Source organism: Piliocolobus tephrosceles, chromosome 2 (genome assembly GCF_002776525.5).
Source record: "Piliocolobus tephrosceles isolate RC106 chromosome 2, ASM277652v3, whole genome shotgun sequence".
Taxonomy (NCBI): domain Eukaryota; kingdom Metazoa; phylum Chordata; class Mammalia; order Primates; family Cercopithecidae; genus Piliocolobus; species Piliocolobus tephrosceles.
The window spans coordinates 103,154,530-103,180,368 of NC_045435.1; the positions used below are offsets into that span (position 1 = coordinate 103,154,530).

The 25,839-nt window shown below is 38.6% G+C and overlaps 1 protein-coding gene across 4 annotated transcripts in view; it reads right to left on the bottom strand.

Moving 5' to 3' along the window:
• KLHL24 (kelch like family member 24) overlaps positions 1–25,839 on the bottom strand; it is a 50,863-nt gene that overhangs the window by 16,755 nt on the left and 8,269 nt on the right. For all 4 annotated transcript variants that reach the window (XM_023187486.1, XM_023187487.1, XM_023187488.1 and 1 more), the window contains 3 exons: positions 18,871–19,851; positions 4,599–4,783; positions 3,222–3,340 (listed from right to left, as the gene is read on the bottom strand). In XM_023187486.1, coding sequence (XP_023043254.1) covers positions 3,222–3,340; positions 4,599–4,783; positions 18,871–19,790 — 1,224 coding nt within the window. In that variant the 5' untranslated portion in view covers positions 19,791–19,851. The remainder of the gene's footprint in view (positions 1–3,221; positions 3,341–4,598; positions 4,784–18,870; positions 19,852–25,839) is intronic.

The window sequence follows — 25,839 nt, forward strand, 5'->3', positions numbered from 1 at the left end:
AAATTTTAAGTCAGATAGCATCTCCTTCCAACCCCTGGATTATTTTAGCCCCTCTTTTCTAGTAATATTTTATCCTTCTTGAGGCACAGCCTCAAACACTATATATAATATAGTAGGTACTGACAAACCAAATGGTTTTAGAAAAGATTCTATTAACATGTTATTTCCAGTAAATCTGTCTCAAGGTCCTCATTATTTCATTGGCCATGTAGACAGCAGCAGCACATGAGATCCAAGTCATTAGGAATTAACAGCTTTTAAACTGTGTTTTGAGCTGGGCATGGTGGCTCATGCCTGTAATCCCGGCACTTTGGGAGGCTGAGGCGGGAGGATCACTTGAATCCAGGAGTTTTAAACCAGCCCAGGCAACAGGATGAAACATCATCTCCACAAAATATGCAAAAATTAGCTGGGTATGATGGTGTGTGCCTGCAGTCTTAGCTACTAGGGAGGCTGAGGTGGAAGGATCACTTGAGCCCAGGATGTCGAGGCTGCAGTGAGCCATGATTGTGCTGCTGCACTACAGCCTCAGCAACACAGCAAGACCCTATCTCAAAAAATAAAAATATAAACTCTGTTTTGAGAAGCTCTAGTATTCTACACAGTGGTCCCCAATCTTTTTGGCACCAGGGAGCAGTTTCATGGAAGACAATTTTTCCACAGGTCTGGGTGGGGGACTGGTGGTGGTGGGATGGTTTGGGGATGTAACTGTTCCACCTCAGATCATCAGGCATTAGCTTCTTCTCATAAGCAGCTGCAACCTAGATATCCCTCATATGTGCTGTTCATGCTCCTATGAGAATCCAATGTGTGCTGATCTGACAGGAGGTGGAGTTGAGGCAGTAGAGCTCGCTCAGTGGCTGCTCACCTACTGCTATGAAATTAGGTTCCCAACAGAACGCTGCCTGCAGTGGCACAATCTTGGCTTAGTACAAACTCCGCCTCCTGGGTTCAAGCGATTCTCCTCCCTCAGCCTCCCGAGAAGCTGGGACTACAGGTGCCGGCCACCACGCCTGGCTAATTTTTGTATTTTTAGTAGAGACAGGGTTTCACCATGTTGGCCAGGATGGTCTCGATCTCTTGACCTCATGATCCACCTACCTTAGCCTCCCAAAGCGCTGGGATTACAGGTGTGAGCCACCGCGCCCAGCCTAGTAGAGAGGTTTTAAGAAACCCGTGTGAGGAAAGAGAGGAAGGAGGACTAATAAGAGGCTGACCAAGAAAGGTTCCTGATCACCATTTCTGTTTCAACTAGAGCTTTGTTTTTTCAGTGGTGGTACTTAACTGTCTCCATAGGAGGGCCTATGAGACAGCAATCTTTTTAGAAGGGGGTGCTAGGAGATCAGTCGAAGACATATGCAAAAGCAAGTATGCTGCTTTTAGTTGTTCATTAATTTGAGGTGGTTTTGGACGAGCATATGGAGATGGGGGCAGAGAGAAGCTAAAGACTCTAAGGTAATCCTTGGTACAACTGCTGTATTTTCATGTGTTATGTAATACATTTTTGGATTAGATATGACTTTTTAAAAGAGAGTATACAGGTTGAACTTCCCAAATCTTAAAAAATCTGAAATCCAAAATGTTCCAAATCTGAAACTTTATGAGTGATGACATTAATGCTCAAAGGAAATGCTCATTGGAACATTTCAGATCTTGGATTTTTTGATTTGGGATGCTCAACAAATATAATGAAAATATTCCAAAATATGAAAAAATCCAAAATATTTGGCCTGGTGCAGTGGTGGGAGGCTGAGGCAGATCACTTGAGCCCAGAAGTTTGACACCAGCCTGGGCAATATGGAGAAACCCATCTCTACAAAAAATACAAAATTAGCCAGGTGTGGTGGTGTGCACCTGTGGCCTTGGCTACTTGGGAGGCTGACGTAGAAAGGATAGTTTGGGTCCAGGAAGTCAAGGCTGTAGTGAGCAGTGATGGCACCACTGTCCTCTAGCCTGGGCAACAGAGTGAGAACCTGTCTAAAAAGAAAAGAAAAAAAAATCCCAAATCAGAAACACTTCTGGTCCCAAGTATTTTGGAAACTCCACCTGTAGATGCTTTTAAAAAGTTTGGAAACTGGCTAGGTGCGGTGGTTCACGCCTATAATCCCAGCCTTCTGGGAGGCCGAGGTGGGAGGATCACTTGAGCTTAGGAGTTGGAGACCAGCCTGGCCAACATGGCGAAACCCTGTCTCTATTAAAAATACAAAAATTAGCCAGGTGTGGTGGCGAACACCTATAATCCCAGCTACTCAGGTGTCCGAGGCAGGAGAATCACTTGCACCGGGGAGGCAGAAGTTGCAGCAAGCTAAATAATGCCACTATACTCCAGCTTGGGCAACAGAGTGAGACATATCTCAAAAAACAAAAAAAAAGTTTGATTCTCAGTTTCCTATAGACAGTAGATGGTTCAGAACCCAAGTAATGTATTGTTTATAATAATCATTAGCTGCAGTCAAGAATAGGTTTTCTTTAAAAATGTGAGTTTTTAAATTTAAATTTTAAGTTTTTTTGAGATGGAGTCTCGCTCTGTCACCAGGCTGGAGTGCAGTGGTGCGATCTCGGCTCACTGCAACCTCCGCCTCCCGGGTTCAAGCAATTCTCCTGCCTCAGCCTCCTGAGTAGCTGGGACTACAGGCACATGCCACCACGCCCAGCTTATTTTTTGTATTTTTAGTAGAGATGGGGTTTCGCCACATTGGCCAGGATGGTCTCGATCTCCTGACCTCATGATTCGCCCGCCTCGGCCTCCCAAAGTGCTGGGATTACAGGCGTGAGCCACCGTGCCCAGCCTGTTAGTGAGTTTATCTTAATATTTATTTAAAATAAAAAAAAGATAAAATACATGACTTTGGATAAATATATCTCTGCCTGACTGGCAAAGTTAGTAAAAAGAAAACAAACTGCATGGGTTACACATTGGCCTGTCTGTATCTGATGTAACTCCTTTATTTTCCAATGCTTCTTAGGCATTTGGACTCCAGTGATGCATGAGAAGAGAAATGTGCTGCACTGCCATGAATTCCAAATTAGGAGAACAAAATATCCATTCAAAAGTACAGTGTCATATTGTTTATATCTTTGGTTTATCTATTGAGGTTAGAAATGGAAGGAAATACAATTTGAATCCAAAATACCCCGAGGGTGAGTAAAATGAAAGATTCAGCTGTGGTATTTACTTTGGAAATATACCAGCAATAGTAATAAAAAGTGGTTTCTCTTACTTTACCAAGGAGGACAGCCATTTTGTGACGCCATCTGCCTTTATTGAGAGAGGCAACTCTGATCCAAATATTTAACTGTGAGTTATAAATCCAGACATCACGGCTGTTGATTCTTCCACCTTTAAATGCAAAACAATGTACACACAATAATTTATCACGATATAGCTGTCACCAAGAGATCTGTGCCACCAAGGCACAGGTAAAGAAAACATGGAATTCATTCATCTAATTCGAGAATTTGAGAATTCAGCTCAATAAATAAAGACCTCTTGAAGTTTAATGGAAATAGTTCTACAGAGCAAATTTAAACTTTACCCATTGTTACCTTGATAAGTGATAATTATAGATCCAAAATAATAAAATACAGGATGTGAATTTTACAGACATAAAACATTGTTAAGAGTAAGACATCAGAAGCACCCAAATAATGGTTTATTCTAAAGGTTTGTTCTTTAAATCACCCATTTTTCAAAAAGCATACTATTGTAAAAAATAAAGTATGTATTGTTATATTTCTCAATGTGGATAATATATACAATAATCTGCAAAGCTGGTGAAATTATTTTACCAATTAACAGACTTCCCATCATAGATACTATAGTTATACTTTGTATAAGTCTGTCATTTTATTTTCTAATTTTAAAGGTAACATATCACATATCATAAAGAAGTTCAACTTAAGAATTTTAAAGCAAATCTTATTTCATAAACTGGGGAGAATTTCAAAAACATGGGTGAATTAGAGATGCTTAATTCTATGAGTACTTCTGACATGCAAAGAGGTAAAGTTTAAAAAATTATAGCATATTCTACATGCATTTGGGAGCATTTAAAGTATGACATGATTAAAGGCATTTTCTGGTGGATCTTTTGTAAATCATTCCATGTCATCTTGTACCTGTTTGTGTTTTTTGTTGTTGTTGTTTTTTGTTTTTGAGACCGAGTCTCACTTTGTCACCAGGCTGGAGTGCAGTGGCGCAATCTCAGCTCACTGCAATCTCCACCTCCCAAGTTCAAGCAATTCTCCTGCCTCAGCCTCCCGAGTAGCTGGGACTACAGTTGCCCACCACCACACATGGCTAATTTTTGTATTTTTTTTAGTAGAGATGGGGTTTCACCATGTTGGTCAGGATGGTCTCGATCTACTGACCTGGTGATCTGCCCGCCTCGGCCTCCCAAAATGCTGGGTTTACAGGTGTGAGCCACCGTGCCTGGCCTTGTATCTGTTTTTAAGAGCAAAAAGTCATGCTTGGTTTTATTTGTTGTAAACTGATCTTCCTAAAGTGGGAGTATTCACATTTTAAGACACTGTGGATGTTTAAAATAATGAAGCTGTGTCCAAATTAAAAGTAGCTACTGTAATAATTCTATATTTACCTGAAACAAGAATATCATTCCTTAGAGCACAGACTGCATACTCTGATTTGGTAAATTCTGGAAGCTTAGCCAAAGACTTCCATTCTCCTGTTACAGGATCATAGCACTCAGTGTATGGAAGATTAAATCCTCCAACTCGCTCACATCCTCCAACGACAACTATCACCTCAGAATAGCCAGTGGACCTAAAATAATAATTATTAGTGTACATAAATAATATTACATTAAAATATTATCAAGATTTTTTCTTAAAATTCTAAAAACAAACCACACACTATTATAAACAGCTAAGTTTCTTCTCTGTGCATGTGCCAAACAGTACAGGCTGGAAGTTACTTACTTTGAGAACCTTTACAGGGGAGCTAGTGACATCATTATTCCACAGAAAATTTCTGTTGGTATTTTTTACTATTGGTTTTGACCTGAAAATTGTGAAGCAGTCCAAATATCCTATCTAACCCAATCAGAACCCTGGGAATATTAAGGATGACTTTCAAATGCAGTTTTGCAGTGATTCAGATATGCATAACCACACAAGGGAAGACAATGCATTTTTTTCTAACTGTAGGAAAATGGTGCTTTTTCATCAGCTTGCTAGTTCTAAAAAATTAATTCATAGTATAATTCAAGCACCCTTTAAAGGAATACGTATATGTACTTGTCTAGAAATTAATATTTAAAATACAAAGTCAAGTAAATTAAGGTAATCCAACTCAAGACATTGGGTAATCACTAAAAAGGCTAACAGAGTTTATAACAAAGAATGTTAAAGGAGAAAAGCAAGATGAAAAATTGTACATTAGGCATGTTCAATACTATCTAAAAAATGTATCTGGAAAGAATATACCAAAATGTAGGCATGTTCAATACTATCTAAAAAATGTATCTGGAAAGAATATACCAAAATGCTAAAGATAGTTGTCTCTGAATTGTGTGGCTCCCCCCATTTCTCTCATTACAAATTTCCAAACCAATAATGAGCCTGAACTATTTTTAGAATGCAAAAAACAGCTTTTAACACCACTAAAAGAATTCTAATGTTTATGTTAATCACTAGCTTCTCTCATTTTTAAAATTTAAAATAGAGACAGGAATAACCAAAAGCCTATCCACGATTTTTTTGTTCTTAAGGTTCAATTGATAGTTTAGGAATTTTAAAATTATTTAGCTTTTATATTTTTCACAAATATAATCTAAATGAAAATGTTTCATATTTACATTTTATGGTTGCTACAAGTTAAGTCTCACAAAGAAAAATGCCAACAATCCTTCTTCTCTTACTTAAATATAGAGGGGGAAAAAAAACTCACATCAGAACGCTGATTAGTAATTTTAGTCATTGTGCTGTTACACAATTACAGTAGGAAAAAAACAAGCAATACTGGTGTGTCTCTTTTAACAGAGCTATTCTAGCTATATTTACTCAGAGCTATGTCAACTAACCAAATCACTTACCTATTCTATGCCCGGCATACTTTTTCCATTATAAAATCAGAAATACATATGGGAGAAAAGAATTCTCTCCATACATGCAACCAAAAGTACTTTTAAGAATCCAGGAAATTATATAACCTTTACCTAGTATTCAGTAAAACATTAACAGAAGGACCCAAATATTATCAGTAATATTTATTATATTCCAGGTAATTCCAAAATAAAAATATTAAAAATAAAGAGAACACAGCACCAGATACTTTAGCAGTATAACTACTGATTTACCATTCTTTCCATTAAGTATCATTTCCTAAAACACATTTAAAATCTAAGACAAATCCTCAAAAAAAGGTGATATTCCTCAAAGTCTTATTTATTGGTTAATCAAAACAAACACTGCTAGTCACCGAAGTTAAATCACTTCTAACTGTCTTAATATAAAATCCAGAGTAATGATTATATATCATAGGATATTGTTTTATCATTTCCTTATTCCACATTACTTGGTTTATACTTTCCCTTTTTTTAACTTGCTTGCCTTTTTCAAGACTTCTTAGCCCGATAAATATATGTTATCTGTTTTTGTACTTTGGAACAGAAAGAGAAAACAGCATGAAAAGCTACTTGCTAAAATATTTAGTACCAATAAATAAAGGGTAACTTCAATGTCTGCTAGAATGTGTGTCTATCTGAAAGGATTAGCAAGCTAGTAGTTTTACTTGTATTAAATATCCTATTTGCAACCAAATGGCTTTTAGCTTAATTAGCTATATCTGATGTTCTCATCAGAGACTGTTAACCCAATAAAAGCATTATTTCTTGAGCTTGGAGAAATACTTATCTCAGGCAGAGAACTAATGGCCTTAAAGGAAATAGGTTACTCCAGCTGATAATGGCAAGTAAACAAAATGGCAGGCAAGATGATAGTACAGCATAAATAAAATTTTGGATACCCATGTAATCTATTTCTAGAGTGAATGTCATGTCACTCTATTTAATTAATTCTTCTTCTTTTTTTTTTTTAATAGAGACAAGGTCTTACTCTATTGCCAAGGCTAAAGTACAATGGCAAGATCGTGGCTCACTGCCACTCCAACTCCTGGCTGAAGTGAGCCTCTTGCCTCAGCCTCCCAGGTAGTTGGGACTACAGGCACATGTCACCACATCTAGTGAATTTAAATTTCTTTTTTTCTTTTTGTAGAGACGGGGTCTCACAATGTTGCCCAGGCTGGTCTCAAACTCATGCGCTCAAGCCATTCTCCTGCCTTGGACTCCCACAGCACGAAGATTACAGCATGAGTCACCATGCTCAGCTTCATTAATTCTTTAAAGTAAAAAATCCAGGCCAGGCACGGTAGCTCATACTTGTAATCCCAGCACTTTGGGAGGCTGAGGTGGGAGAATCATGAGGTCAAGAGATCGAGACCATCCTGGCCAACCTGGTGAAACTCCGTTTCTACCAAGAATACAAAAATTATCTGGGTGTGGTGGCAGGCACCTGTTATCCCAGCTACTCGGGAGGCTGAGGCAGAAGTGCTTGAACCCGGGAGGCGGAAGTTGTAGTGAGCCGAGGTTGTGCCACTGCACTCCAGCCTGGGTGACAGAGTAAGACTCCGTCTCAAAAAAAAAAAAAAAATTTCCACAGGATATTCTAAACCACATTTAAAAATGTAGTAATTATTGGATTCAATTTAAATATCTTGAAAGGTGAAATAGAAGAATTGCTGGCTGAAATAACTGACCTACTTATAATTAATACCAAATATGCTAGACATGTGGAGTGCCAAAAAAAGTGTTGAAAAGTGATCCTGGCTAATAAGAATATCTGAATATATATTTTTTAAACATATACAATAGGAAAGAAAGTATGTCCATGTAGTATGAAACTGGGAAGGAGAAGGGAGAGATATTAGTGATATAGTCTGTTCACTATTCTAAAACCCAGAAATACCTGAAAATCAAACCATCAAATCAAAATAATGAACTAAAACAGAGATACGAGATTTTAACCCTTAAAGAGACAGAATGGTTCTCTAGTCTTTAAGATATGACAGTTACCAAACTCAGTGTACTAATTTATCTAAAAGAAACTATGTATCAAAAAGGGGATGGTCAGCTGTAGAAGCAATAAGTAAATGAATAAAGAAATGAATCAAAGAGTAGATGATAATCACAGAGGCAAACATTTGCTGTGCCCATTCAGGTTATTATCTAAGGGAGAGACAATCTAAGCTAAGCTACTTAGAATAGTATTGGTTTCTTGGCAAGAATGTTTTGATGGCGGGTGAGACTTCCTTAAGCTATATACTAGCTGAGAGGACTTCAGTTCTAAAGGTCTGCTAACTCTGTTTGAATTCCATGCTTGCCAAATGACCTTTGAAAACTTGGGCTTCCCACGTAGTGACTTGTCCATAGTTAAGAGAATATTACCGGGCAGATTGATTTAAAATAGGTAGCCTGCTTGTTAATTCCATTTCTTATTGCAAACAGATATATACAGACTAGAAGATGAGTTAATTGGTCTGTCATACTTAGTGTTAAATCTGCCTCTAATAGTCTGATCTACTGTATAAAAAGAAAAAGTTTCTGCGCCTAGAAGTGCTTGTTAATTCCATTTCTTATTGCAAACAGATATATACAGACTAGGAGATGAGTAATTGGTCTGTCATTCTTAATGTTAAGTCTGCCTCTAATAGTCTGATCTATTCTTACTGTATAAAAAGAAAAAGTTCCTGAGCCTAGAGGAATCACTGGATCATGGTGAATTCACCAATATAAATGACCCCATTAGACACTTATACCAGCCACAAGCCTTAGAGCTTTTTTTTTTTTTGAGATGGAGTCTTGCTCTGTCATCCAGGCTGGAGTGCAGTGGCACGATCTCAGCTCACTGCCAGCTCCGCCTCCTGGGTTCACGCCATTCTCTTGCTTCAGCCTCCCAAGTACCAGGGACTACAGGAGCCCACCACCACATCCGGCTAATTGCTTTTGTATTTTTAGTAGAGACAGGGTTTCACTGTGTTAGCCAGGATGGTTTCAATCTCCTAACCTCGTGATCCGCCCGCCTCGGCCTCCCAAAGTGCTGGGATTACAGGCGTGAGCCACCGCGCCTGGCCAGAACTTTTAAATTTGGTTGAGGACACAGTATCAATTTGTGTGGTAAGGCTTTCCACCTGAAACTGCAATAAGTAGGACTGCTTCTATATGAAAATGGCTATATTGATCAAAAGACTCAAAATGCCAACTTTTCAAAACTGGCAATTATCTAAGAATTTATCATCAGAAACTAATCATAGACATGCTTAAATATGTAGCCACAAAGATGCTCATCTTACTTAATGGTAAAAAATTAAAAACAAATGTTGGGATGGGTGGGTTACAGAATACTCACGTTATGGAAAGACATTTACCACATACTAACGGGTAAAAACAGACTATGAAATAGATTACAACCCTGTAAATGAAATAATAAATTCATACAGAAAAAAAGAGAGAATACTTTGGTAGGCTAAAACAGGGGGAGGATCACTTGAGCCCAGGGGGTTGAGACCAGCCTAAGCAACATAGTGAGATCCTGTCTCTACAAAAAAATACAAAAATTAGTCAGGCATGGTGGCGTGTGCCTATAGTTCCAGCTACTCAGGAGGCTGAGGTGGGAAAATCGCTTGAGCCAGGGAGGTCTAAGCTGCAATGAGCCATGATCGCACCACTGCACTCTAGCCTGGGTGACGAGGGAGACCTTGTCTCAAAAAAAAAAAAAAAGAAAAGAAAAATGCCAAAGGTTTACAATGTTACCTTTTCGAGCTGAAAATTTGGGTAATATTTTTTGCTTCTCTCATTCTCTAAATTTTCTCCAATTAACACATTGTTTATTTCCCACCTTGCCGCAAGTTAAGAAAGAACAAAAGAACAAAAAGAACAACACCTTACTATCAATGGTTACTACTGAGTATCTGCTCAAGCTAGTACAGAACAGGATTTTCAGTCATCACATTTCTGCTACATGATTCTGCTCCCATGACCATAGGTAAATATCCAGAAAATGTTGTCTGGCTATGTCAAAGATTATGTCTCCCCAAGAGAAGGACAGATTCATTCTCTCTGACTGACAGAACTTGTAATATGTCAACCCCAAACCTATGTGTGGCCATATTCTGCCAGACTAATGGGAGGGAATGATGCAGACATGCAGAGAAAAGCAGAGGCAAGAGGTAGAGAGAAGGCACTGTATGGTTTCTGATAGCTTTTTAGTAGCCTATTCCAGTCTTCTTTGAGGTCTTATCGAATTTTTGCTCTTAGGTCCTACAAGGCACTGATTCTTGTATCTTTTTTTTTTTTTTTTTTTGAAACGGAGTCTCACTCTGTTGCCCAGGCTGGAGTGCAGTGGCACAATCTTGCAATCTCTGCCTCCTCCCGGGTTCAAGCCATTCTCCTGTCTCAGTCTCCAGAGCAGCTGGGATTATAGGAATGCACCACCATGCCCAGCTAATTTTTGTATTTTTTTTTTTTTTTTTTTTTTTCACCGTGTTAGCCAGGATGGTCTCGATCTCCTGACCTTGTGATCCGCCCGTCTCGGCCTCCCAAAGTGCTGGGATTACAGGCTTGAGCCATCGCGCCCGGCCAATTTTTGTATTTTTAATAAACACGGGGTTTCACCATGTTGGCCAGGCTGGTCTCGAACTACTGACCTCAACTGATCCACCCACCTCGGCCTCCCAAATTGCTCGGATTACAGGTAGGTGTGAGCCACTGCGCCCAGGCTCTTGTATCCTTTTAATAAATTTCCCTTTTATGCTTGAGCTGGTGAGTTTGTTTCTATTTGCAATCAGAATTTGGATACACTAGAGTTCAATGGATTGCAGAAAAAAACCAACAACCTACAAATGGCTTTCAAACTCAGGAAAAGATGCTCAATCATTTACACTAAAAAAGTAAATGCACACTTTGGAAGACCGAGGTGGGAGGATCACTTGAGCCCAGGAGTTTGAGACCAGCACGGGCAACAGAGTAAGACCCTGTCTCTACAAAAAACAAATAATTATTAGCAGGGCATGGTGACCCACGCCTGTAGTTCCAGCTACTCGAGAGGCTGAGGCGGGAGGACTGCTGGAGTCTGGGAGACTGAGGCTGCCATGAGCTACAACTGCATTACTGTACTCCAGCTTGGACAACCAGAGCAAGAACCTGAAAAAAAAAAAAAGAGGAGGAAGGAAGGAAATGTAAATGAAAATTATGAGATACCACTTTCACTTTGCAGAGTAGCAAAGATTTACAAAAACTAATGTAAACAAATTATATTGGCAAAGGAGTGCAAAAATAGGCACTTTTAAATTTTTGCTGAAGTATAAATTGAAAGGCAATTTTTACAATACCTGTTAAGATTTAAAATGCAAATATCCTATGACTGAGCAAGTCTACTTCTAGTAATTCAAACTATAAATTAACAGTGTATGTACACAAAGACAATGTACAAGAATATTCACTAAGTATCGTTTGCAATGGCAAAAAAAAAATGAATTAGAAACAACCTAAATATCCATAAAGAGATTGATTAAATAAATTATGGTATATCCATAAATAGGATACCATACAGCTTTTTCAAAAGAACAAATCTGACATTTTCTATAATAGTAATAATAATAAGATCTATATGTGATGATATAGAACAGTTTCCAAGATACTTTTAAGTGGGAAATGCAAGGTGAGTGCTGTACCCCACTATCTGCATAAAAAGAAGTAGGGAGGCATTCACACACAACTATGCAAATAATAGTCAAATAATAGTTCTGTTTTTTTTTTTTTTTTTTTTGAGACAGAGTCTCGCCTGTCATCCAGGCTAGAGCGCAATGGTGCGATCTCAGCTCACTGCAACCTGAGTCCTGGGTTCAAGTGATTCTCGAGCCTCAGTCTCCCAAGTTGCTGGGATTACAGGTGTCTACTACCACGCCCAGCTAATTTTTGTATTTTTAGTAGAGACGGGGTTTCACCATGCTGGCCAGGCTGGTCTCGAACTCCTGACCTCAGGTGATCTGCCCGCCTCAGCCTCCCACAGTGCTAGGATTACAGGCGTGAGCCACCATGCCCAGCTATACAAATAATACTTCTAAAAGAGGTTCAAAATACTAGTAATAAAGGTATCCTTTGAGAGCAGAATCAAGGGTTCTCTGAAGGGTTGAGGGCAGAGAGAGATTTACAATGTATACTCTTTATGTAAAAATATTTGAGTTCAAAACAACATTGAATTAACATATATATGTGTGTGTATATATATATATAGACTGTAGGCCACTCATCCTATAATATAGGAGAATTACTTTCTTCAGTGGGATTGGAATAGGAATTCAGAACACTAACTTTGAGCCCTGGCTCTGGTACTAACTAGCTTTGTGATCAGGAGCAAGTGAGTTAACTGTGCCTCAGTTTTATCACCTGTAAAATACAGAATGAAGGGATTTATTAAATAATCATAAAACACTATTTCTTAAGAAAAAATATATTTAGAACTCCCTTGGTCTTCTCATTTGTTTTCAACAGGAACTTGAGGCTTGCCTTCAATACAGCAATTAGATTCCTATGATCATTATATAGTAACTGATTATCAGGTAAGAGATAGTAGAAAATATCAGAAGAGACAAGTACTGAATGGCTGATTCCAACCTCAAAATGATGAACTTACTAAGTCTTAGCTATGTCTATTGCTCAGTGGAGTCTGGCAAAGGGCATCAATTTTTTTCACAGACATGAACAACTTGCCATGTATGGTCAATATATCAGAAGACACTTGCCCAGTTTAATGCCATCCATGTTTCCCTCTTGGGAACCTCATTTTGTAGGCAGCCCAGGCCTACCAAAATGGAAAATTAGCATCTATCAGGGGAAATGGCTCTTTCCAGGGAATTGTTATGGTAGGTGGTAATGATGTGGATCAGGACAGGATGCAAAAGCAGCAGCATCAGAACCATACTACCAAGCAATCATGAGTTTAAAAGTTTGGTATTTAGGCTGGTATGGGAAATATGAAAATCAGTATTTGGAGTAAAAGAGGGGGAAGAAATGAAAATTAGGTGTACTAGAGATCAGAATCAGACTGTTAAAACAATAGTCAGGAATACGAAACATCAGTTAGGGACCATAGAGTAAGTATCACAGTTTATTCATGAGTTGGGATGAGGTTGGGGCAGAGAGGCCCATCACAAGCAGAAAAGTAAGTTACTTTTCTCCAGATGAAAAGGGTTGAAGCCTAGCACTTAGCATACTGAGATGGCACATACAGGTAACTCAAATATTTATTAGATGAAACTTAAGACCTGTTTAAGTTAGCTACCATATTAATTCTCTACAGAGTTCAAAAGTATTTCTGAGCCCAAACATACATCTATCTAAGTAATTTTCAAGCTCCGCCTCCCGGGTTCACACCATTCTCCTGCCTCAGTCTCCAGAGTAGCTGGGACTACAGGCGCCGGCCACCACGCCCGGCTAATTTTTTGTATTTTTAGTAGAGATGGGGTTTCACCGTGTTAACCAGGATGGTCTCAATCTCCTGACCTCGTGATCCGCCCACCTCGGCCTCCCTAAATGCTGGGATTACAGGCGTGAGCCACTGCGCCCGGCCACATCTAAGTATTAATATGAACTTTTTCTACCTCAAATGTTTTCCACACTAATATTAAACTTTTGAGCTAGAAACAAGTTTCAAAATCATGTTGGGGAGTCAGGAAGAGGGCCGAAGGAAGAAAGGAGGAAAGAGAGGAAATTAAGAATGCTAAGGGCAGTTTGGCATAGTGGCTCATACCCGTAATCCTAGCACTTTGGGAAGCCTAGGTGGGCGGATCTCTTGAACCCAGCAGTTCGGGACTACCCTGAGCAACATGGGGAAACCCCATTTCTACAGAAAATAAGCCAGAGATGGTGATGCATGCCTGTAGTCCCAGTTACTTGGGAGGCTGAGGTGGGAAAATCACCTGAGCCTGGGAAGTGGAGGCTTCAGTGAGCCGTGATGGCACCACTATACACCAGTCTGGGTGACAGAGTGAGACCCTGTCTCAGAAAAAAATAAAATAAAATAAAGATGCTAAGGGCACGCTGAATGAAGGCAGAGGATATAGTGCAGTTATACAGTATCATCATTTTTGAAGAATGTCTATTTTTAAAATTTTAATGAATTTTTTTTTTGAAACGGAGTCTGTCTCTGTCACCAGGCTGGAGTGCAGTGGTGCGATCTTGGCCCGCTGCAATCTTTGCCTCCCAGGTTCCAGCGATTCCCCTGCCTCAGCCTCCTCAGCCTCCCAAGTAGATGGGACTATAGGCACACTCCACCATGCCTACTAATTTTTTGTATTTTAGTAGAGACGGGATTTCACCATGTTGGCCAGGATGGTCTCAATCTCCTGACCTCGTGATCTGCCTTCCTCGGCCTCCCAAAGTGCTGGGATTACAGGTGTGAGCCACTGCGCCTGGCCAATACAATTTTTTTGAGTCAGGGTATTGCTCTGCCACCCAGGCTGGAATGCAATGGCCTGTTCATGGCTCACTGTTAACCTCAAACTCCTAGGCAAGTGATCCTCCTGCCTCACTCAGCCTCCCAAGTAGCTGGGACTACAGGTGCATACTACAATGCCTGGCTAACTTTTTCGTTTTTCTCTGTAGAAACAGGGTGTCATTATGTTGCCCAGGCTGGTCTTGAACTCCTGGGCTCAAGCAACCCCCATGACTTGGCCTCCCAAAGTGCTTGATTACAGGTGTGAGCCACTGCACATGGCCTACAGCCATTGTTTCTAAGATTTACTCTTGTGATTAGTCTCTACTGTTTTTTCCACACACCTAAGGGTTTACAACTGGCAGGGCAGATTATCAAAGCTTTCACGCTCTTAAATTGGCCTATATCCTCTTTCTGGGAAACTACTACCACACTGTTTTTAATATAATGCATTTTTGGGTTTTCTCTGTCATTTAAGAGACATGTGGGTATACAGGGAGAACTTCTATTATGGGTTGAGCTCTGGACAATACTTGGCACAGAATAGATACTAAAGGAACACTGGCTGATAAAGAGAGTATAACCTAACTGTACATTGCAGGGATTAGACTGCCATCACCCTAAACCAGAGTTAATCTCTGCATCACTAATGGTGGAACACCCAGATATGCTGTGACTCCTAATATGATGCAATATAATATACACTTACATAGGATTAATTCTAGCCATAATATTTAGCCATAAATATTTAACTTATATTCACCTAACTGAAGCTCACAGAACCAACTTCCAGTTTCCAGGAAACACAGCTAAATGATGCCATAAGGAAGCAATGAGACTGATCCAAAAGGTAGAATATTTTTCTGGACAACTTCCCCATTGACAAGTCAGAATCATGAAAAAGAAACTGTTTTGAAGTAAAAGAGATTTCACAGAAATAACCTGATGTAGTGAGTAATCCCAGCTCGGATCCAGGTTTATTAAAGAACAGTTTGGAAGACTGGGGGAGTCTGAATACAGGTTGTGTATTAGATAATATGAATTATTATTATTAACTTTAAATGTGCTAATGTTACTTTGCCTGTTATTTTAAAAAGATGCATAGTCAAGTAAAAAATATATGAAAATTTAAAAAGAAATATATACATACAATAAAAAATAAATAAGATATATAAAATTTGAAAAAGAAATATGAATGAATGAATGAAAGAGAAAAGTCTGGGCTGGTTTGGTAGTCAACAGCATGCATGGTAATTAAAACCATGAAAATAGATGAGATAAGGTCACCTAGGCAAGTACATAAGGGAAGACAAAGAGATGTGAATCAGACAGGTAATATTTCAGGCTAGATGTAGGAGTAAGAACCATTAAATTGAAAAAGAGCAACTGGAGACATAGGAGGACCATGAGGAGAATGGCATTCCAGAAGCCAATGGAGATATTTCAAGATGGATAAGGCAATTAATAATATCAGATTCGAAAGAGCTGAAGCTGGATAAAGACTGAAGAGAGGCTAGCAAATAACAAATAGAAGGTCAGTGATGACCTGATTGAGAGGAGTTTCAGTAGAGTGACTGGAGCAGAAGTCAGAGGAATGAACTGCTGTTGAAGAAGTGGATTCATCACTCCTCTTTCAAAGAAGTTTGGAGTTTCTCAGAAAGATGAGAACCTGTACAAATAATACACATTGTTCAGATAATGAAATTCCTAGTGATTAATGCTAACATGTTGTGGGAATCAGGAGACCAGAGAGATCACTGGGTGAAACAGGAGCATTTTATTTAGGTGGCCACCAACTCAGCAGATGAACATCCAAAGTCCAGCTGGAGCTATAACAACATTATCTGCAAAGCCAGGCAAAGGCCCCCCAAAAATGGGTTCCAAAAGCAAGTACAAGAAAAACAAGTTCTTTTCAGTGTCCCCCTAAAATTCTCTCCCCATCCCATCATTCTTTGTTCTGCTCTCATAACTAGTTTTGTAACTATTTTTGCAAGTTTGCAAAGGTTTTATAAGTTCCTGTTTTTCTCTCTGTAACATGGCAAAGTCACAAAACATGCCTAAATTGCAAAAATCTGTCACAGTATAATTAACTGCCTTTCTTTTACTTCTGCAAGCCTGGTTTCCCTGCCCTGCAAATTTCGCACCACTGGCTAGCCACCCCACTTCAGTAGCATAAATAAAAGTCAAGCCCTGTCTTTGTTCATTGCTCAGCCTTTAGATGTTCATCTGCTAAGCTGGTGGCCACCTATATAAAATCCTCCTGTTTCACCCAGTGGTCTCTGCAGTCTCCTAATTCCCACAGCAAACATGCAGTAACAGGTAAGTGAAAGATAAACGTAAGGGACAGAAGGTGATAACAGAGTTATAAAATAAAGGATTCCTCATGTAATGCCCACATAAAATAAATATCTACTATCATATTTTTAAGAGTCTGCAAATTCAATAGAACTATAGTTTGGTTTTTATACTTGTCTCTTAAAGAAAGGTGATACTGCAATTTATAAATAGATGTTTCACTGTGGAAATAGATTTGTTCCCTTAAAAATTGGATATAAAATACATTTTTGGAAATCAAATAATTAAGTAAATTAGGAAAATTATTTCTTCAAAGGAGTGATGGGACCTTTAGGCTGCAATCTGATTGCATTCAAATTATGTCTTTATAAATATTAGTAATAAATGTCTTATTTTGATTTTACAACATATAACCCTTGGTTCCTACTCTAATCCTATGGGATATGTAGCCTGAGTATTATTAGCCCCATCTGACCTCAGACCATCTGTCTGCTACAGGGGTATTTGTCTTGGAAAAAGGAGTGATTTTCCCTTTAGAGGGATACTCTGTGTTCACACAAGTTCTCAAAGAGCTAATAGTTCTGAAGCTGTTTAGTTTTCTTTATTAATACATTATTCAAACTCGTATAAATTTTAAAAACAAGCTATCTCACAATATGCTGAACTGTAACATTCCAAAACAATGATAGTCAAAATTTAAGGTCAAAATGTGGTTTATGAGCTATGCTATAGTAAATTTACAGACAAAATGGAGATGGCTTAATAATAAACCAATAATAAACTAATAAAAATACTAGTTTCACAACAATGTAAATATACTTAACATTACTGAAATGTAGAATTAAAAATGATTAAGACAGTAAAGTTTATGTTATATGATTTTTACCACAATTAAAAAAAAAAACACCACCAATATTAGCTTTGTTAGAAAAATATTAAAAGGATTAAAAGGATAGTTTACTGTTAGTATTTCTCACAACAGGCATTTCTTGCTTATTCACAATAAATATTCTTTCCACTATTAAGGCATGGAGATTATTTTTCTATCGTTCTGAATTAAAATCTATAGGTATTTTATAGAAATAACATTGGAAGAAGATACAAATATGCTACAATATTTAACTGCATTCTACCCCCTAAGCATACATCTTCCAAATTCTCTATAATGATGATATAATTTTCACATTCAGAAAAAAAGATTTTTTAAAATTGAGATTGATATTAAATGTAATAACTGTGGCAATTAAATAAGATTTTAGGCCTGGATTTTACATCTCAGAACTCACTCAATGTATACCAGCTTATTTTCTTCACCTCTGTATTTCATGCTTCTGTGTTAGGACAAAGGCCAGTCTGTGGCTGTGCAAACATTTTTTTTTTTCTTTTTTTTGAGACAGAGTCTTATTCTGTTGCTCAGGCTGGAGAGCAGTAAGAGCATGATTCACAGCATCCTCAAACTCCTGGGCTCAAGCAATCCTCCACCTCAATCTTCTGAGTAACTGGGACTACAAGGCTATGCCACCATGCCTGGCTAATTATTTTTAGTAGCGATGAGGTCTCTCTATGTTGCCCAGGCTGGTCTTGGAACTCCTGAGCTCAAGCGCTTCTCCACCTTGGCCTTCCAAAGTACTGGGATTATAGCCATGAACTTCTGTGCCCAGGAGTAAATTTTTTTTTTTTTTTAAAAGTAGAGGCGGTCCAAGAGAGCCTACGAAAGTCTTAGCTACCCTGTATCCAAAGACTCTTTGGAAAGAAAAGTGGAATGGTTTGGGGCCCTACAAAGGTTACAAGAAATTAGTAGAAATACGTTGAGATACGCACAGTTGCAAAGACCCCTTGCTACACCGCTTGCTAGCACAGAACAACAATAAAAAAAAAATGCTACTGTTGAATCTAGAATTCACTAGGAGAGACATTCTAGTGACTTATACAATCCAAAATAAATCTAAAACTATATACAGCCACAGGTAAACAATGCATATAAATGACGACACTGAGACTGCATTCAGGAGGTTTAAAGACATATTAAAAACTTTTGTTAACTATATTCGAAAACAGTCTTCTCACCTGCGTGGCCTAGTCCTTGGGGACATCATTTCATTCCCAAGTATGTGGTACCGCCGTGCTTCATGCAACAACTGATAACACTCAGGGGAATTCTGGATCAATTGGTCCACTTCAACTGTTTGAACAAAGTAGTTGGGATGCAACAGAGGGAGTCTCACATGTGTCAGGAGCTCATGTAACAGTGGTCTTCTCAGATCAACGGCACGATAGACCCAACGCATGACGGCTTCAAAAACCATCTCCTCTTTACCAATAACAAGTTCATCGCTACAAATATAATCAATAAGTTCATCTTTGTCAAGCTCAAGAAATTCTTCATGCTGGGATACATCCTCAAAAGTCTGTAAGGCAAAATTTTTGCATTTTGTGAAGAGTGTTTTGAGTGAATGAGTATCAGCAAAGCGCTGGATTCCTAAGCAATTACATGGATCAAGTTGCTCCTCCAAGAACTTGGCACATGCATCACGGAGAACACTAATCTGAAACAGGCTTGATGTCTCAAAGAGATATTGTACATTCTCTGTAGTGATCTTCACCTTTCCAGTATAAACATACTGCAAAAAACATTCCATAGCTTCAGCTAAAATACCATTGATCTCAACCAACATTTCTCGGCTTTCCCTGTGGTCATTACAAAACATAGCTCTGAAGTAGCTGCTACAGGCTGAGAGCACAGCTCTATGGCAAGGAAATTCTTTTCCTTCCACACAAATGATAACATCTGTGAATAAGCGGCTATCTCGAAATTCATTAAATATCTGGAGTATGTTTTCAGCATGGGATGATCCTGAAGAGAAGTCAAAAAACTCATGACCTGTCAGAGATTTGGGGTCCATTTCAAAAACTTTACGCTTAGTTGCTGGGGAATCACGCACCCCAAGATCCTCTCTGTTTAGTCTCCGTCCCAATATTAGTACCATTGTTACATCAGTTGACTATATAATTGTTGAGAAATGACTGTTAGGGATCTTCTTTATGTGGCTAAAAGTAAAAAAAGGAAAACATTTCAATATGCAAAAAATTCAGTATTCAAATTACATAATTTCATTTTAATATAAACACTACAACAAAATCACATAATTAATATATTTCATATAGGGTACACAGCACTATCTCATGTTAATAAAAACTGATAAACAAACATTTGCATTTGAACAATTAGAACATTAGGGGTAATTTGCAATAGTACTCCTTAAGCTCCCCTTTTCTAGCTGAAAGGATACTATGTACTTCATGAGTTACTAATCTTCCGTTTCCTCCCCATTTACAGAGCTGAGTTTCATACTATCGACTGTAGAGTTAAGTCAGAATGGTGTAAGACAGAATTTGACTACAGTTAGAATTCTAACATAGTTATCTTTCTTTTTAAAAATCTTTTTAATTTTGAGACAGGGTCTCACTCTGTCACCAAGTTTGGAGTAAAGTGACATGATCATAGCTCACTGTAACCTCAAACTCCTAGGCTCAAGCGATCTTCCTGCCTCAACCTTCTGAGTAGCTGTGACTATGTGTGCGTACCACCATGCCTCGCTAATTTTTTTACTTTTTGTAAAGATGGGATCTTGAACTCCTGGCCTCAAGCGATCATCTCACCTCAGCCTCTCAAAGCATTGGGATGACAGGCATGAGCCACAACGCCTGGTGAAATAATTATTATCTTAATATAGAATTCCTAGAGAGGAATTTAGCTGTATCTATCAATAGCCTTTAAAAATATGTATATTGTTTGACCAGCAAGTCCTTTTTTTTTTTTTAAAGTACTCTCTCCTAAGGAAATAATCAGAATTATGTGGAAAGATTTATCTATACAGATGTCCAATGCTGTATTGATAGAAAATACTCAAAATAACCTAAATGGCCTGTAAGAAGGGATTGGTTAAACCACAGTACATCTTCTGGCTAGAACAAAGTCTATGCAGCCATTAAAAATTATATAGACTAACGACACGGGGAAGTAGTAACCACACAGTAAGTGAAAAAGTAGATCACAAAACATGCCAACAGAAAAAATAATGTATCTGTGAATCTAGGGATAGATAGGATGTACATATGCCAAAATGTTTTATTTATCTTCTCTATTTTCCACCAAAATGTCTATCATAAAATGTAATATTCATTTAAAAAATTTTCATGCATGTTATCTAGGTCTTGTTGCCTTTCACTAATAAGAAACATCCCAAAAACCCCTCAGAAATGACTATCAGTAAGTAACTGATGGATTGAGGCACTTGGCTATAGCCATCAATTCTCTCTCTCTCTGTCTGTTTTTTGGAAACAGGGTCTCATTCTGTCACCTAGGCTGGCGTGCAATGGCACGATCTTGACTCACTGCAATCTCCACCTCCTGGGTTTAAGCGATTCTCCTGCCTCAGCCTCCCGAGTAGCTGGGACTACAGGCACGTATCCACCACACCTGGCTAATTTTTGTATTTTTGGTAGAGAAGCGGTTTTGCCATGTTGCTCAGGCTGGTCTTGAACTCCTGGCCTCAAGGGATCTGCCCACCTTGGCCTCCCAAAGTGCTGGAATTATAGGCATGAGCCACGGTGCCCAGCTGAATTCTCTTTAATATTAATTTTAAGGAGATTCTTCTACTCTCTTTCCACATCTTCAGAAGTTGATACATGATTCAAAGTGTATTAGTAATTGGTTTAAGACCAAAGAGTATCTCATCTATTGCCATACTCTCAGAATTTCATATATGTCCCTTGTAACGTTCCCAACCTCTTGAAATATTTCAAGTCAGACATTCAGGTCTAAGTATGGCAGCAAAAAGAAGGCAGCTAAAGGATGTCACAGATAATATAATCTTAAAAATGAGATGCCATCCTACATTCCCAAGCCACAAATAAAACTGAGACTTGAAAGTTAACAATATTAAGGCTGCATTTTGAGTACCCCGTCATATATTAAATTGTACCCCACTTTTTAAGTGACATAAAGGGAAATAAAATATGCAATATCAAAATCAAGAAGCAACTCATTCTCTTATATATGGTATTCTCTTCTTTTTCATGTTCTTATTTATCTCCATCCTCTCTTCTCACTGTAATGCCCCAGATATCCTACTTCCAATATTCACTAGATACTTGGAATTTTCATGAATTATCTCACTGAATTTACTTAATATTGCAGCTTTTACCATCATCATCATCAACAAATACTTATGATATGCCCACTATTGTCAAGATACTGTACTAGGCCTAGGGTTTACAGAGATGTAAGATATTGCTATTGGAGTTTTTTGTTTTTGTTTGCGACAGGGTCTTCTCGTGTTGCCCAGGCTGGAGTACAGTGCCATGACCCCGGCTCACTGCAACCTCCACCTTCCGGGTTCAAGCGATTCTCGTGCCTCAGCCTCCGGAGTAACTGGGATTACAGGCACATGCCACCACGCCTGGCTAATTTTTGTATTTTTTTTAGTAGGGACAGGTTTTGCCATGTTGGCTAGGCTGGTCTCGAACTCCTGAGCTCGAGCAATTCTCCCGCCTTGGGCTCCGAAAGTGCTGGGATTACAGGCGTGAGCCACTGTGCTCAGCCTGTTTTGTTTTGTTTTGTTTTGTTTTGAGACGGAGTCTCGCTCTGTTGCCAGGCTGGAGTGCAGTGCTGCCATCTTGGCTCACTGCAACCTCCGCCTCCCAGGCTCAAGCGATTCTCCTGCTTCAGCCTCCCAAGTAGCTGGGACTACAGGCGCGCGCCAGCAGGCCTGGATAATTGTTTGTATATTTAGTAGAGATGGAGTTTCACCATGTTGACCAGGATGGTCTCAATCTCCTGACCTCGTGATCCACCCACCTCAGCCTCCCAAAGTGCTGGGATTACAGGCGTGATCCTTTTTATTTTTAATTTTTTAACTTTTTTGAGACGGAGTCTCGCTCTGTCCCCAGGCTGGAGTGCAGTGGCACAATCTCAGCTCACTGCAACTTCCACCTCCCAGGTTCAAGCGATTCTCCTGCCTTAGCCTCCTTAGTAACTGGGTCTACAAGCATGCACCACCACGCCCAGCCAATTTTTGTATTCTTAGAGATGGGGTTTCACCATGTTGGGCAGGATGGTCTCGATATGACCTCGTGATCCACCTGCCTCGGCCTCCCAAAGTGCTAGGATTACAGGCATGAGCCACTGCACCAGGCTTTTTTTTTTTTTAAATAGAGTTGCAACAAAACATATTCAAACAAGATAAATAATAACATAAAGTAGCACAGACAATATGTCCCATCGGTACAGACAGCCTAGTTCCTCCTTAAACTTCTATGACATTTAAAAAACATCTCTTCCTATTAATTAGCACTTCAACTTCCTGAAGTCTAGGTGATAGGATTTTCTCTGGGCAGATATATGCCAGGTTATTCTGACCATTTGGGGAAAAATACACAGCTATAACAACATCTGAAGGACACCTAAATGATTGCATGCTACACAGGATCTTTTCTGTTTCTCTGTCTATCCCCCAATTGTGCAGATAAAGTCAGAAAAAATCCAAGCAATTTCATCAGTCAAATGGAATAAAGACTAAAGTGAAATAAATACTATTTTCATTTGAAATCACTAGGGTGGAGAGTCAGAGGCAGTATGTTGATATCTTTTTGTTTGTTTGTTTCAGATGCAGTCTTGTTCTGTCGCCCAGGCTGGAGTACAGTGGCACAATCTTGGCTCACTGCAAGCTCCACCTCCCAGGTTCAAGAGATTTTCCTGCCTCAGCCTCCTGATTAGATGGGACTACAGGCACATGCCACCATGCCCAGCTGATTTTTGTATTTTTGGAAGAGAGGGGTTTCACTATGTTGGCCAGGCTGGTCTTGAATTCCTGACCTCAAGTGATCCACCTGCCTTGGCCTCCCAAAGTGCTGGGATTACAGGCGTGAGCCACCACACCTGGCCACCCTCATTTCTAAGTTTAAAAAAAATAAAATAAAAAATAAATTTCAAATGTACAAATATACATGCATTTTCCAAATACATAACAAAGCTTTGTGATGTAATATAATATTTACGGCAATGGAAGTTCATGGAGAAGGCCTATTTAAATGAACACATATAAAAGTAAAGATAAACACAAGACAATGCTTATTAATGGCTGGTTTTGGAGTAAATGTCAACAAAGTAACTCCCACAAATTTAGTTAGTAAAATTAGTTTCTCTTAAATTTGAGGAAATATCTTCCTCTACATGTATGTTATGGTCCAAACAAGCTAGATTTTTAACTTCAATCCAATTATGTTTTGCAGATTTTAGGTAACAGACCTGAGAACAAATAAAAGCTCTATTTAATTAATTTTAATACCTAAATGAATAAAAATGTATGAGTTTAAAATTTTTTTTAGTTTTAAAATTTATTATCACTAACTAAAAAAAGGGGATTTCTTACCATCTCTTTTAAGATTTTTCTGATTACTCAGAGAGTTCATGTTTGCCTCATTACAGGTCATCCAACTTGGGTTATAGTTGCCCATATAATTGTGTGCATGTCTGGATGCATGTGCACACACACAGCTTAACATTTAAAACTCCATTTATAATGCACAGAATGACTTCCAAATTCCAGGCTCTCACACATGAGCAGTAGCATATCTATCAAACATGCTTTTAATTTGAAGTTATCTCAATAACTGTTTTATAAACAGAAATGTATCCCCCTTATCAAGAGAGACCACTACAGTGCCTGAATGTCAATTTTTTGTTGTTGGAACTTCAAAAAGTTCAATGTATGTAATATCACAAGTAATTCAAAAAGAGAACATTTCAACTATGATAAACTGTGATGACATGGAATATAACTCATATTTTAATCTTAATGCCTTATTAATCTAGACTCAAATTATGGTTGAATTAGCTACAAGTCAGGTACCCAAATCAAGAACCTATTATTCATTCCAGCTTATCTAGTTTAACTTCTTACTGCATTTCAGGATCAAAAAATTCACACAAGCGATTGTGACTTTGACTAGAGATACAATTATTGGCATTAACAACAATGGAAATTGTGAGCTTCTTCCTGCATACATTTTCATTTTCTCAATGTTTAAATGAAAATTTGTTCAGAATACAAAACAAAATAGCACATTGTAGGAACTAAGAATTTCCCTTCGGCTAGAATGGACAAGTAGGAAAACATATATAAAAGTATACTTTGTTTTCTATATCCAATGATCTTACTCTAATTTTATTAGATAAATTTGGGAACAGTGTGTTAAGTATTAATATAAAATTGATAAAAATTTGTATCAATTAAGGATCTGTCTTTTTATGCTATTTTCTGCCCCTTATTTTCATAGTTGGCTCCTTGATTTGTTCACTGACAAAAGAGGTCTTCCTCTCCACTACTTTTACCCAATAAAAAATGGAAAATCCTGGATTAGAATACCTATAAAATCACCTTGTATTACAAAGTCTTCAACAGCAATGAGATATTTGTTTACTGCTCTGTATGTAAAAGAGACTATCTCATAGATCTTTGCAAACAGCTTCAGCCTGCTGCCTCCTGACTTTCAGGCATCTTGACTTCCTCTGGACTTTCTGAGAACTCTCCCATGACTGGTCTCCATAATGACACCAAATGTAAACACTTCCTATGTATAAATGATTGCACGAGGGCATCTTAGGAGTGTGAGATGCATTCAGAATGTATCTTTTGGACTTCCAGATGTAATTCGCTAGTTTTTGCCTTCCCATTTTATACAATAAAGTAATACAAAGATTAGCTGGGCGTGGTGGTGGGCGCCTGTAGTCCCAACTACTCAAGAGGCTGAGATAGGAGAATTGCTTGAACCCGGGAGGCAGAGGTTGCAGGGAGCTGAGATCGCACCACTGCACTCCAACCTAGAAACGATGAGACTCCATCTCAAAAAAAAACAGAACAAAAGGAAAGAAAAATGTTATTGTATCTCAAAGTACGGTGTCTAATATAGGTTCAGGATTGATCAAAATGAACTCATAATGTATAATCAAGCAAACAAAACATAAGATTACAG